Source organism: Stegostoma tigrinum, chromosome 27 (genome assembly GCF_030684315.1).
Source record: "Stegostoma tigrinum isolate sSteTig4 chromosome 27, sSteTig4.hap1, whole genome shotgun sequence".
Lineage (NCBI taxonomy): Eukaryota > Metazoa > Chordata > Chondrichthyes > Orectolobiformes > Stegostomatidae > Stegostoma > Stegostoma tigrinum.
The window spans coordinates 34,805,627-34,820,908 of NC_081380.1; the positions used below are offsets into that span (position 1 = coordinate 34,805,627).

At 39.5% G+C, this 15,282-nt stretch overlaps 1 protein-coding gene across 1 annotated transcript in view; it reads left to right on the forward strand.

The window, feature by feature from the left end:
- vps53 (VPS53 subunit of GARP complex) overlaps positions 1-15,159 on the forward strand; it is a 226,629-nt gene extending 211,470 nt beyond the window's left edge. Inside the window, exons 21-22 of the mRNA XM_059655282.1 lie at positions 6,322-6,426; positions 10,272-15,159. Of these exons, the coding sequence (XP_059511265.1) occupies positions 6,322-6,426; positions 10,272-10,442 (276 nt within the window). The 3' untranslated portion in view covers positions 10,443-15,159. The remainder of the gene's footprint in view (positions 1-6,321; positions 6,427-10,271) is intronic.
- The last annotated feature ends 123 nt before the right edge of the window (positions 15,160-15,282 follow it).

The following is a 15,282-nucleotide window of genomic DNA, read 5'->3' on the forward strand; positions in this document are numbered from 1 at the left end:
TCCTGCCAGTTGAACTTCTTAAGTGGCTAATTAATCCCTTTTTAAGTGGGCTCCCTTGTTCAAGGGCATTCAGTATTTGATCAAGAGTCCCAGCACTGGGAATTGGTTGGTGAGGGAAGGGTGGGGGCATTGCCTCCAAGGAGCCAACCATTTGCTCTTGTTACCAACAGCCTCACTCTGCAAAGCCCTTCTACCATCACTCACTTGTGGCCTGTGATCCAGCTGTGATCTTCAGCCTTTGTATGGATATAGCACCAGTGATAGTCACCAGCTGTCTGCCATTCAGCTGACCCACTAGCCTTTATTGGGCAAGTGGGGCTTCCATTCCTAGGATCCTTCGGCCTTCCCTGAAAGAGACAATGCAGGACTATCACTAACTGTCCAGCTGGTAAGGCCTCCATTAAATACCAAACTTGATTGGTCATATTTTACTGCCAATGTTCACAGTTGAGAATAGGTGAAAGGCCAGAGGTAGGCAGTATTCATCCAGCAGTCACAAGCCTGAATGCCAGTTGTAAGCACCATCCCTGAACATAACCAGCAATTTAGCATGGCCAATCCAGCTAGCCTGCACATCTTTGCACTGTGGAAGGAAACTGGAGCACCTGGAGGAAATGCATGCAGACACAGAGAACGTGCAAACTTCACGCAGACAGTCGCCCGAGGGTGGAATTGAACCCGGATCCCTGGTGCTGTGAGGGAGCAGTGCTAGCCATTCAGCCACCGTGCCACCTGTGATGTTTGAAAGCGGGAAGATATTGCAAAAGGTGTTAGTCAAAACCAATTTAAAGATATTGATCTACAAGAGCCTAAGTTGCAATTCACAAAATTGATTTTATATTAATTTTGTGGAAGGCATTTTCAATCTTCGAAGTCTACATTGCCTAGTTGATTTTTTTTTGGGAAAAGGATTCAAGTTGTTTATTGTTTTGTTACAGAGTTTCGTTTTTGTTTTTGTTTTTATTTTCTGCTGGACGATGAGAGACGTGCCAACAAGGCAAATTTAGATGTCATTAATCAGAATTATGGCACAACAAAGCTCCTTTAACACAATGTAAACTATTAGCTTTCCCCAGTAGTCAGTGAATGAGGGAGACCTTTATACAAATTATCATGTTATTATTTGCACGTCATTATGGACTGGATATATATTGTTGGTATTTTCTAATTAACCTGTTCAGAGATGCAATTCTTACGCCTTTGGGGTAGGGGGGACTTTAACCTGGGTCTCCTGGCTCAAAGGTAGCAATATTACTACTTATTGTCTTGTTATTTATTGCCATGTGATTGCCAAGCCCTACACATAAATCAGTTTTTCTTTGCTTTTGAAATTAAATCCATGATGATTGAACATGGTAATTGACAAAAGCTTACAACCTATATTAAAGCTAAATTATGGTGAATATGGAAGTTATTTATCTAACTTATTTGAAGCATTAACTGGTATTGAATCCAAATAGTGGTTATCCATGCAAGTATGATTTTAAATGCTGAACCAACACAACCTATTTTGATTTCAGACAGTTTCTCATTATTTAAGCTAATTGACCAGCATCCTCAGCTGTTCAGATTGATTAGGTGGTTACCTTTTTGGAAAGATTGTTAGGGTAACAGTTAAATAATCCTTTATTGGCAGATGGCCACGGCTAAGTTAATCTACCAGTGGCTCACCTAGTCATGCAGAGGGGCAAGAGTGTGACAGACAGTCTAGAGTCTTGGTGAGATTCCACATGATCCTGTGAAAATCTAGGCCTTTGAATTTTGTGTGTAGGTTTTATGTGAATTAACAGGCGAACGCTTTGCATTATTTTTTACATTGTTTCCCTAATGAAGTTCAGTTGTTAATCCTACGCTTCAGCTTTAAGGTCGTGTTAATGTGAAGTACTCTGCAGTGGAAGTGGTTGTTGTCATCATTTGCCATCCCTCAGTTCAGTGTTTTAAGTTTCTGCTGAGTCTTAACGTGACAAAAGGGAGCAGATCTAAGCTCTGATGAAGGGTCTAGGCCCGAAACGTCAGCTTTTGTGCTCCTGAGATGCTGCTTGGCCTGCTGTGTTCACCCAGCCTCACATTTTATTATCTTGCAGATCTGAGTAAAACAGTTTGAGAAGAGGAACAATGTAACTTGGCCAATTTATCCCTGTTTTGAAATCGATTGCCTCAATAAAGGAATCATCAGGTTTGGTATTTGCTATTGATTGTAGGACAGGCTATTCTCATTGCAAGTCTGTTAACATTGGACTAAAAGAATGTGAGGCCATTGGTCCTGTTTTTTTGGGATTTTTCTAGATATGTAAGTAGTGTTGGCTGATAACAGACCAGATGCAACTATTACAGATTCAAACCAATCTTAAAAAGATAGTCTATTCTTAACTTGGAGTCTGAATTTAATAAACATGTTCAAATCTGTAATTTACTTCTGATTGCCTTCACTCTGGCAATGGTAATTAGATTTTATTGTTAAAGATCCACCTCAGCAGCAGAACTAAGTTCTTGTGAGTTTTGTGGTACAGTGCTTTCGTCCACATGTATATCTACTCTGAGCAAACTGAAGGCAAAAACCTACCAGTGTATCTAAAACTCCTGTGCTTCTTAGTTGTGACATTGCAGGCATCACAGTTTATCACAGTTGAAATTCATTTGTAAATAAAGAAAGTAACCCAGTGAGCTTGTTGACTTGCTCGCCGAGCTGGCTTGTTCTCATTCATCTCATTTATCTTTCAAAAGTCACTGGAGTCAGGGAAAGTCCCAGAGGATTGGAAAATGCTGTTGTAACCCCCTTGTTTAAGAAAGGATCAAGGCAAAAGATGGAAAATTATAGGCCAATTAGCCTAACCTCGATAGTTGGTAAAATTCTAAAATCCATCATCAAGGATGAGATTTCTAAATTCCTGGGCAAGTCAGCATGGATTTAGTAGGGGGAGGTCATGCCTGACAAACCTGTTAGAATTCTTTGAAGAGGTAACAATTATGTTAGACCAGGGAAACCCGGTAGATGATATCTATTTAGACTTCCAAAAGGTCTTTGATACGGTGCCTCATGGGATGCTGCTGAGCAAGGTGAGGGCCCATGGTGTTTGAGGTGAGCTACTGGCTTGGATTGAGGATTGGCTGTCTGACAGAAGGCAGAGAGTTGGGATAAAAGGCTCTTCTTCGAAATGGCAACCGGTGATGAGTGGTGTCCCGCAGGGTTCAGTGTTGGGGCTGCAGCTGTTCACCTTATACATTGATGATCTGGATGAAGGGACTGGGGGCATTCTGGCAAAGCTTGCCGATGATACAAAGATAGGTGGACAGGCAGGTAGTGCTGAAGAGGTGGGGAAGCTGCAGAAAGATTTAGACAGTTTAGAAGAGTGGTCCAGGAAATGGCTGATGAAATTCCATGTGAGTAAATGTGAGGTTTTGCACTTTGGAAAAAAGAATACAGGCATGGACTATTTTCTGAATGATGAGAAAATTTGCAAAGCAGAAGTACAAAGGGATCTGGGAGTGTCGATCCAGGATTCTCTAAAGGTTAACTTGCAGGTAGAGTCCATAATTAAGAAAGCGAATGTAATGTTGTTGTTTATCTCAAAATGGTTGGAATATAAAAGCAGTGATGTGCTTCTGAGGCTTTATAAAGCTCTAGTTAGGCCCCATTTAGAATACTGTGTCCAATTTTGTGCCCCACACCTCAGGAACGACATACTAGCCCTGGAGCGTGTCCAGCGGAGATTCACACGGATGATCCCTGGAATGGTAGGTTTAACGTATGATGAACGGCTAAGGATCCTGGGATTGTACTCATTAGAGTTTAGAAGGTTGAGGGGAGATCTAATAGAAACTTACAAGATAATGAATGATTTAGAAGGGGTGGACGCTAGGAAGTTGTTTCCGTTAGGCGGGGAGACTAGAACCCATGGGCACAGCCTTAAAATTAGAGAGGGTAAATTTAAAACTGAAATGAGACGACATTTCTTCAGCCAGAGAGTGGTGGGCTTGTGGAATTCATTGCCACGGACTGCAGTGGAGGCCGGGACATTGGATGCCTTCAAGGCAGAGAACGACAAATTCTTGATCTTGGAAGGAATCAAGCGCTACGGGGACAGTGCAGGGAAGTGGAGTTGAAATGCCCATCAGCCATAATTTAAATGGCAGAGTGGACTTGATGGGCCAAATGGCCTTACTTCCACTCCTATGTCTTCTGGTCTTATGGTATTATAGATGTTTCGTCTGAATTCCTAGAGACATGGTTCTCCACTCAATGCAATCAACAAACACCGAATTGGACTCCATGTACAAACCTATACAAAGCAAAACCGGCAACGACACTACTCGCCATAACAGACCAGACGGTATAAATTCCAAGCAGAGTAGAATAACATTGCTTCGTCTGAGGCTCCACTGATGATGTGACCTAGCACGGTGACAGAACGTCTGAACAAGAACAAGCCAGCTCGGCGAGCAAGTCAACAAGCTCATCCACGTCCCGAGCCACAGATCTTTGCCAAAACTTTAAAAAATAACCCAATGTTTGTTTCTTCGAGAATTTTGCTGTAGAAGCATACAGACCAAGACAGGTACATGGAGTTAAGATACAGATTAACCATGAAACTGAAAGGTATAAAACTAAAGGTGACTGGCCTACTCCTGTTTCTATAGCTTGGAGATTAAAATTGCTAATATTTGTAATTGGCTGACCTATTGATCCCAGAAATTTGAAAGCTATTAGAACTTCCTGGATTTGCCTATGGACACCAACACTTCACTTTAAAACTGTTGCTCCAGGGCTGAATTAAAACAAGCTGGCCCAATCAAATGTGGCTTTATCTTATCGGCAAGCTGTCTTAGCTATGTTAAGCTGGGGGTGGGGGTATGAGGATGTTCTTGTGTTGTGAACCTAGGTGCAGGTTTGCCAAACAGTCCGCTGCAGTTGGAACAAGGCCTGAGGAATATCAAGTAAATCTCTGCAGAGAAAATGTGCCACAGTTCACCTGACCATGAAATAAACAGTGGACCCATTTAATATGTTACAAATTGAGGTGGCCACGGCTGTACAGGATAGTACAATTTCTGGATGTACAATGAAATAGCACTAAATAAGTATAACACACCCATTCTCAGGATCCACAGTCGGTCATTTTCAGTCTGATTTGAGGAGAAATTTCTTCACCTAAAGTGTGGCGAACCTTTAAACTTCTCTACAGAAGGCAGTGCACACTAAATCACCGAACATACTTAAGAAATGATTTCTAGAAGCCAATGGTGTCAAGGGGTATGGGACAATATGGCATTGAGATAGACGATCAACGCATACACATGCAGAATGGCAGAGCAGGCATGATGGTCCAAATAGCCCAGTCCTATGTTCTTTGATTCTGAAATGTTGTAAATAAGATATATTTATACTGTAAAGTGTTGAAAGTTGTTTGAATCTGATAGAAAATGCTGAGGATACAAAACTAGCCTGTGACTGTGAGAAGAGGAGATTTGTACTTTTCTTTCTGTTCAGATGCAGATGAAGTGAACCCTTGTTTTATTTCCAGTATTCTAACTTAGTAATTACCTGGCCAGTGTCCTACAATGGCACTGTGTTACTCAGGCCTGTCTAGGTGACACTGTGCATCTTCTGCCCCAAGAGTCTGAAAAGTTTTTCAAATGTCATGGATTTATGTTGTGTTACATCAAAACAGGATACGGGTCAGGCTCAATGGCACGTTGCTCTCATTGTTAATTTTTAATCATCCCAGTAAGAAAATCACTATTACAAAGCTCTGTACTTCCATAATTTTAGGCAAAATCAGTATTGTCCCATGGCAGCGTATCCCAGAACAGTGGAGAAGCTACCATCCACTCACTATCTTTTCCTTCAGACGAAAGCAAGGACACCAACAATAGTGAAAGGGAGGAAAAGGTAGTAAGCTGGTTGTTTGAAGATGGCCGTAAAGAACATGATGTGCCTCAGGGAATTGAGGGAATAGGTTGAATTGGTACATCATATGCTCCTGCTGACACCTTTATCCAGCTTGTGGGTATTTAAAATGAACAGTACGTGGGCCACAATTCTTTGTTTGACCCAAGCTAGATTACTTCTGCATTGATTTCATTTTTGTTCATGGGATCTTGTTGGCTGCAAAATTATTTGCATTTTAATTTTGATGAGACAAAATATAAATCACGTTATGTTAATGGCATAAATGAAACATTGTATTTGAAGGCTTTGTGAGATGTGATTATGGTCTTTTGTAAACAAAGGTATTTTTGGCAAATCAGTGATCAAAATGATGAATAGCCAAACGTTCCTAAAACATGTCTTAACTATTTACTTTTTCTCAAACTTTATAGGTGGTAATGGCACCTCATGAAGCCTCTGTGGTGTTTGTAGATAATTACATCAAACTCCTGGCTGATTGTAGCACAGACACATTCCAGAAAGTTCTTGACATGAAGGTGAGGTCTTAAAAACATCTTAACTTCCATTATTAATTCCTCAGATTCAATTTTTATAGGACCAGCACTTGTTTACTATCCTTTCAAAAATGTGTAATTATTGCTTTTTTAAATATCCCTAGTTAGCTTTCTTTTGTATTCTAATTTTACCCTCCTTATTTATCTTTTGGGTCATTCCTTGCCTTTTTTTAAAATTCTACCCAATTTTCTGATTTGCCATCCTTCTTTGTATGTTTATATACCCTTAAATATTTTCCACTGCATTTCAATTGACCTAATTGAAGGATGGAGAAGACATCTGCAGGAAATTGATACAGCATTGTCAAGTAGTTATAATGGGGGACTACAATTACCCATAGATCTTGGCGTGCTGGGAACAGCTTTGAGGAGGACAATACACAAGTCCAAAACGACATAGACAAGTTACTGGAGTTGGCAAATGGGTGGCAGACGAGAAGCTCAATGCAAAGGAAGTGTGAGATTATGTATTTCGGTAAGAAGGACATTGAAAAAATATAAATTAAGGAGTACAAGTCTAAAGGGATACAGGAATAGAGGGATCTAGGTATGTTTGAGCACAGATCATTGAAGGTGGAAGGACAGGTGGAGAAAATAGTTAATAAAACAAAGAGCCTCTGATTTTGTATTTTTCATTAAATTGTTCTTCATTTTAATTTTACACAATTTTTACAACCTCTAGCCTTTTCTGTTGATTTACTGTTAGACTTGTACTCCCCTTCTCTTAGTGGTATAATCTGTTTATCATTTCCCACAGTAATACATTCTCTCTTGCCTTGTTTCTACTCTGCTTTACCACACCTTTTTAAATTTGATTGCTTATCCCCTTCATTTAGTTTTAAAGCTCTATCTACTTCAGTAGTTATGCTAGAATGCTAGTCCCAGTGTTCAAATGTTGACTGTCTCAACAGTACAGTCCTGCTTTCCCTAGTACTAATAGCAGTGGCTCTGAACTAGAACTCACTTACACCGCACCTGTCTTTCAGACAGAGATTTAAGATTTGTTGATGTTCTGTTTAAATCAGTGCCTAGACCTTTTACGAACTATGGACAACCTCCTTCCTTGTCCTGCCAATGCCATTGATAACTACACGGTCCACAACAACTAGATCCTCTTCCTCCCCCCATTCTTCTTCAGTGCTGGGTAGATATCCTGAACCCTGGCACCAGGCAGGCAGTAGAGCCTTCTAATCTTGTGCTCTTTGCTGACAATATTATAATTTCCCGTCACTAGGGTCTCCATACGCAACATTCTCTTTTTGCTCCCTCTACTTGAATAGCTGCCTGCGCCATGGCCTATTAGCTCATCCACTTCGCAGCTCCCACTCTCATTCAAACAAGCAGAAAGAACCTCAAATCTGTGACGATTGATAAGGCTAGACTCTTCCCCTCCTGCCCACTTACCGGTCTCCCCCACTCTCACCCATATCCTCCTTTCCCTGGCCAGTGACCAGATCTGCGACATTCCGCCTGTTGCAGCATCTTTATTGCCTCCTTATGTTTATTGGTATAAAATTGAGTGAGTGGTTATCAAACAGAGTATGATCAATGGATAATTTTAAGGTTTGAGGAAAGCTAGTAGTGGAGATCCTCAGGAGTTGATATTGGGGCCCTTGCTTTTCCTAACGTGTGTTAATGATCTAGATTTGGTGTGCAAGGGGACAATTTCACAATTTGTAGATGACCGCTTGGAAGAATTGTAAACTGTGAGGACAGTGTAGAAGTCCAAAAGGACATTGACAAGTTTGTGGAATGGGTGGATGGGTGGCAGATGAGGTTCAACTCTGAAGCATGAGGTAATGCATTTTGATGGAAAAACATTGAAAGGTGATATAACACAGGAGGTAAAGCCTAAAGTGGGCCCTGGAGCAGAGCGAGCCATGTGTACATATGCATAGACTATTGAAGGTAGCAGAACAGGTACAGAGAAATAGAGTCATAGAGTACAAGAGCAGGGAAGTGATGTTGAACTTGTATAAGACACTTGTTAGACCTGAGCTATTGTACACAGTTCTGGGCACCGCCCTATAGGAAGAATGTGAATGAATTACAGAGAGCGCAGAAACAATTGACAAGCATGATTCCAAGGATGAGGAATTTTGGTTATGAGGAGAAATTCGGACTGATATCTTTGGAAAGAAGAAGAATAAGAAGACATCTGAGATAATTTGAAAGTCATGGGCAAGGTGGATAGAGTGGAAAAGAAAAACTTGTTTCCGCTGCATAAAGGAACAAAAACAAGAGGCCATAGATTTAAAGTGACTTGCAGAAGGAACAAATAAGGTATGACAGAAATCCTTTTCTCACAGTGAGTAGTTAGGGTATGGAATGCATTGCCTGGAACTGTGGTAGATGCAGCATCAGTTGAAGCATTTAAGGTGGCATCGGACAGTTTTATTTGGATAGAATAATATACAAAGATTTGGGGGAAAATGCAGAGATTTAGGACCAAGTGACAGTGCTTATTTGAAGAGCCAGTACAAACTTAGTTGGCTGAATAGCCACCTCATGCGTGGTAATACTTTGTGATATTTAATAATTAACCATAATTAATTAAATTAATGACTCTCCTTACTACCACTCTCTGCACTAACTAAAAACTTAGAATCCAATGTACCCTCCCACTTCAGAAAGATATTTGATAAATGTGCACATTAAATTGAAACTTCAGTAATGTGTTGTCCAAGGTAGCATTGAGCAGGAACATGGTCTTAGAATCAATGGCTTGTAATGTTGAGACAAACAGGAAAAACGTGTTTTAAATTTACTGGAGGCCTGTCCACATCAGGAAGAATGAAACTGTTTGCTTAGTGGTGGGACATTTTATCTGACATGGCTCATCCAAATTTACCTTTCTGTCTCAAATGCTGTGCAATTGCAGCCTTCTTCTTTAAGTTTAAGTATCATTTCAGAGGTTCCCCAATCAGAGGGTCAAGTTGAAAGAACCTGGTACAGTGGCTGCCATATTGGTTTTGCAAAAGGGTGAGACTTCAAATCATTTAAGGGCAAGTTGTAAAACTGGTGAAGAAGCCGTCAAAAGGCACAAGATAACCCTGAAATTGCTGATAAGCTGTGCTGTGCAAATAGCATGTCACTGCAAGTACAATTGTAGATAGTTGAGAATGCATGATGAATAAAAACATGCAGAGGGTCAGTCACAGGAACCAAGATGATTGACAATCATAATGCAGTTATGCTTTCCCCAGCTTCTCAGAAGTTGGCCGCCTCTCAATGTTGCTCTTCACCTTTGTCCTTGCCAGCATGCCCATGATTGTTAATTGAAGTGGAAAACCACTGGCGAGAATTTGCATTGTATGATTTAATAGTAGTTAATGGCACACTGCCCTCTAATTACATCTCCTCAAGTATGCCATACTCCAATAAAAACAATTATATTTGAAATCATAAAATCATGAGTGACTGAAAATTAAACTCAGCTCTTAATTAGTGAAGTGTATCAAAGAGTACATCTTGTGGCTGAGGTACTATGAGGTGATTGCAGAGGTGCAGTCATTGAGACTGAGATAACTAACCACCTTAAATAAGGTGTGAAATAATTACATAGAAGATACAGCACAGAAACTGTACATTCAGCCCAATAGGTCTGCCACTGTTTATGCTCCACATTGTCTCCTCCCTCCATTCTTTGTCAGCACAATCAATTATTTCATTCCACTTTATCTGCCTCCAGCTTGTTCTGATACTTCGGTACTATTCCTATCAGCTTCTAAATGTTTTTTTGTCAGAACAAATCTAAGTGTAATTAAATAGTCTACTTGTAAATCTGCTTGTTATTTTGCTACAGTTCCCTGTTTTTGGTGTTGCAGGGTCTGAAGCGCAGCGAACAAAGCAGCATGCTGGAACTATTCCGACAGAGGCTACCCACTCCTCCTTCAGGTGGAGAGAACAATTTAACAACGTCGCTATCTGCTCCGTCCCCCGAACAAGAATCTTCCAGGATCCGTAAACTGGAAAAACTCATAAAGAAGAGGCTGTAAATGAAGCTCAAAAGCTGCACAGATCAGGCATTGTGAGATAACTGCTGTTTCTGGTTGGGAAACTGACATAGGACCTTTTCCCTTCTCCTTGTGTCTCATCCTCGTTACCTTGCACCTCCCCAGCCCAGCCCCCATGCACCAACTCCTCTTTCCTATTTGTCCTGATCTGTGTCGCAGGGGCAGCAACCATCCTGTTTGTCAAGTTTCTGTTCCTGGAGATGTGAATTCGCCATTGCAGTTAGGGTAATCTCTCCAGCTGAGGAAATCTCCAACTGACCAGAATAGAGACTATCACCAACTGCTCATTGTCCATCTTATGTTCAATTGTTCTGCGTTTGAGTCAAAATTTTGAGTAGCCTGAGCAGTTTCATGTTCTGACATTGCACAAGAGGTTCAAAATTCACACAAATGTACATAAAATTACAATTGGTGAGTTTTACTGTTGCTGGTATTTTGCACAGAGGATAGCTTTGTGCTCCTAATGGGCTGAATGCAGTTACGGAGCTGCAGTGAACCAAGAGTTTGATGCAGTGGACCCCCTCAGTAGTTGACTGGAACTATAAAGACAGTGCCCACAGCTCTTCATGAATTAACACAGTCTGTTCTATCAGAATTGCAAAGGCCCCTGCATTCTGAATACATGCTTGACCAACTGGAAATTGTGTACATATACTGATCACTGAGGTTCTGAAACCCAAATTGTTTAACTGACCGATGCAATTTCATTTTTTTCCAAAGGAAAGACTACATTCAACATGTTTGGTGTTTAGGTTCCGTAACATCCTAGAGTGTATTTTCTGAAATGCAGTCCAGAAATTTCCAGGCTGCTACCAGGACTCTTGAGTACAGTAACCATTTAAGGGCCAGAATGCAAACTGCCTCCAATGCCATTACTGTCTGTAGTCCAGAAATCCAAAATGGACCACTTATTATAACTGTAGTGTAATTACATATATTTTTAACTCCAAAAAGGCAATATTAGGTGCTTACAAAATCCTCAAGCTCTTTAAATGAACTAAAAAGAATTAGGGCAGAACAGTAATTCAAGTAGCTGAATGTTTGATTCGCAAGTGGAGAATCAAGAGTTTGTATGCTAACTTAGTCTCTGAATTTAATGTTGAAGTTGATGTCAGTATTTGCTTATACAGAAACTAAAATCTCTTACAGAAGGGCATGTGAGAGGACAGTTCAAATGATCTAATTCACAAATAATGCTTATCTAGATGATGCATAAAAGGACGAAGGGACACTAGAGTGGGAACACTTTTATTTCACTCTGTCTTGGGTTTGATCTTGAGTAATGCTCACATTGAAAGACCTCAGCAACTAGAAGAGTTGCAAGTGATATAAATTTGTAAGTCTCCAACCAGTTCCAAATAAATAAGTGCCCATAACATAAACTGTCCCACAGCATTAAGCAATAGAAAAATTGTAATTCTCATCAGTCTAGTATTGAAGTAGGTCTGAAACTTGCTGTTGGGAGAGAATAGTGAGAACTGTATCTTGTCTAAAATCCATACTCAGTCTGATTTGAGAAAAACTGTTGTTGATGCTGATGCTGGTTTCAAAATAGTGGATATTTTAAATTTCCTGAGCAGTTCATTCCAATACTTTGAGAGCAGAAGCTGTTAAATATACCATACCCCTACCACCATAACACACATACTTACAAGCAGGACTTTCTGTTATGGGGGGGAAGAAAGGCTGTTTTTGAAATTGCAAGGTTGCATTTTCTAGCATTTCTGTAAATAAAAAAAAATTCTCCTGTATTCCTCATGGAATGTATAATGCAGTACTGTTGTCAGAACAATTTTACTTGTATTGACATGTATAGGCTACAATTATTTCAAGTAACTTTATTCAAATTATCTGAGTTCAATGTGTTTGCACTACATTCTAACACTCCACTTGAATTATCTAGTGCACAAAATGGATTTGAATTTTTAAATAGACTGTAATCCCCTTGGAACTGCTCAGTGTTAAACTTGAACAGTCATTGTCAATTCATGCAATAGATGTTAAAGATATGGGGAATGATAATTTTTTTTAAATTGCCATTGCACATTATTTTAAACCTGGAAAAAAATTACCAGTAACTTCTCTCTCCGTTGCACTCTATCACATACCTAATGGGGTCAACATTGTTTCAAATTTATATGCTACTTTATTCTTTCTCTGTCTTGTGAAGGCACTAATGCTGGTTAGGTACAGTTTCAGAAACATATACAGCCCGTCAGTACCTCATTCAGGTGTACTGTTGCAAATAGTGAATGTTTGTAGGTTGCTGTACCTTAGGGACCAGTACAGTCCAGCACCTCCCTATCATAATTTTTTTTTTGTCTTTCGTCTTTCATCTTACATCCAGGAGACACCTGGGTAGCAATGGGGAATGGAACCTTTGAGATGTCTTATTCCTCTCCTCATCTCTCCCCACCTCCACTTCTGATCTTGTGCCCAGTTATAGTGGCCCAACTGTGAATCTGTTATGCAGAATGAATTCACCTAAATGGAACCCAAATCAAGAAAGCTAAATACGATCAGCATAATTCTTCTGCATCAATTGGGGAAAGTACTTCTGTTAAAAAATTCAGATTTTAATAAAATAATTACCAACACAAGAGACTTGAATTAAGTAAATTCAGTGATTCACTTCACAAAGTATGCCTTTGGATGCAGACTTCTGGGATGTCAGTAATGAAAGACTAAGGCAGGTTCTTTTTGCTGAACAGATCTGTCGAACACCTATTGTATGCAGCTTTCAACCATTTGCCTTTGAGACTTGAGTAAAATATTTTTGTTGCTTTGCACAAGAATAAGAAACACGCCACTTTAAAGAAGTGCATTAAAGCTATGTAGGTGGCCATTTGATATTTGTGAGGAAACCTGACACCATCCACTATAACATTGTGCAAGGCATTGCTGACCAGTACCTGGAAACGCTATGGGATTGCAGGCTATAACCTAAGCTTTGTTTTCACAGCCGGGTCCAAAGCAAAAACATTGGAATTGAGGGAGATATCCACAACCCAAAAGAAGGCAAAAACCGTGGTAAATCAATGTTTAGAGAGAGCAGTCTTGATACTTGGCTACATTATTATTGTCTTTTACACTGGCTGTGATTGGAGAAACAATGCCCGTTTTGTTTTGTGTCCCAGTGTGAATGAAAGGACTTACAAACAACAGTTTATTCAGGAATGCCTTTTCTTAATTTTCCTTGGTTTGTGTAGCACTAGGTTTATTTAAATCTGGGTTCTTCCGCTGGACTTTACATATTTGATTTCAGGATGTAAATTTTCTGTTACTTAATGCTGGTTTATGTCCAGTTTCACGGTTTCTAACATGGGTATGAAAGTCAGAAATGCAGAACAGTTTAAACTTTGTATGATGCTGTATTGAGCCTGGGATGTATTTCTGGGAGATAACTGCACTGTTGGAACTGTTTGCATACTATTTCATCGCGTAGGCCAGTAAAGGTATATTTATCTCATTTTGTCAGTGTTTATTTGTGTTGGTGTGATATTTAGGGTTGTTAATTAACTGATTATAATTCATTTTAATTTTAATACAAACAACCTGAAATATAAATAATTGATTTAATGAATTTAATCGACTAAAGCAGCCAATAGGGGGAGAAAAGGAGTGATTGTACAGTGTTGATTTTTGTCCAGAGCCTGTTGTTGAGAATACTGCCACAAAACACTATCACCTTGAACTTATACCATGTGACACTTGCATGCAAAGTATTTTATCCAACTGCATTGTGTTTCTTGTTATTTCAATAGTAGGGTCTTATCTGTTCGCTTTAATTGTTAAAGCTTTGTAAGATTGCATGCAAATGAATGTCATATGAAGGTCCCTTTCAACTATGGCGTAATGTTATTTTAAGGCTGTTGATCTTTGGTCTATAAATTCGTTGTTGCAGGCCCTTAAGCAAGTAAACTTTGGGGGATGATTATAATTAATTCCACATGACTGAAACTACATTGAATTATTGGCATTACCCAAATTGTGTTTTGGTTAACTCGTGATTCTAAAATAGTGAATGGTTACAGTAGATTGTCCAGCTTGATGACTTTACATAACTTTTACTTTAGAGTTCGGGTTTGTAACTTGATGTAATCTGAATATGCCTGATTGCTGATACATCGTACAAGCATTCCATGTCAAAAAGGACATATGCCTGATTCTGTATTGACTGGTTGTTGAACTCAACCAAGTCAGCATTTGGGTACAAATGTCCAACCATGTAACAGAAAAATCAACCAGAGTGCACACTCCTGATGGCTAGGTACAACCCGCACTGAGAGCTGTGCTTCTGTGTGTGCATGAGAGAATGTCCAACTCGGGACTGCATCATCTCTGATCAAGATGTTCTGATACTCGCAGCCTAGGCCACTTGGGTGAGGTATCAGAGAGCTGCTGTCACCTATTAAGCTGTACCACAGCAAAAGTGTGCACCTCCACAAGAAAAGCTTTTTTTTTAAAAAGTTGCAACTTTTATGAAAGGTTTGAATTTATATACAGAAGTTGGGAATAACAAATCGGAAAAGATATGATGTATTTATTTTGATTTAATGGATTGTTATTTAATTGTTATTCAGGATAAATGTAAAAAAGAGACTAAAACTTGTGTAATACTGTCTTGTAAATGGACCGCATCTTAGTCAATCTGTTAAATACATTTTAAATAAAAAGACATGGCTATAATATCATAATTCTGTCAACATTTACATTAAAATAATGAAAATACAGCCAAATCTCCTATTTCACATGAAGTGCCTGTCTAGTGACTATTTAGCTAAATTATCTTTTTTTCTTTGCAAGGTGAAATTCCAGTTGC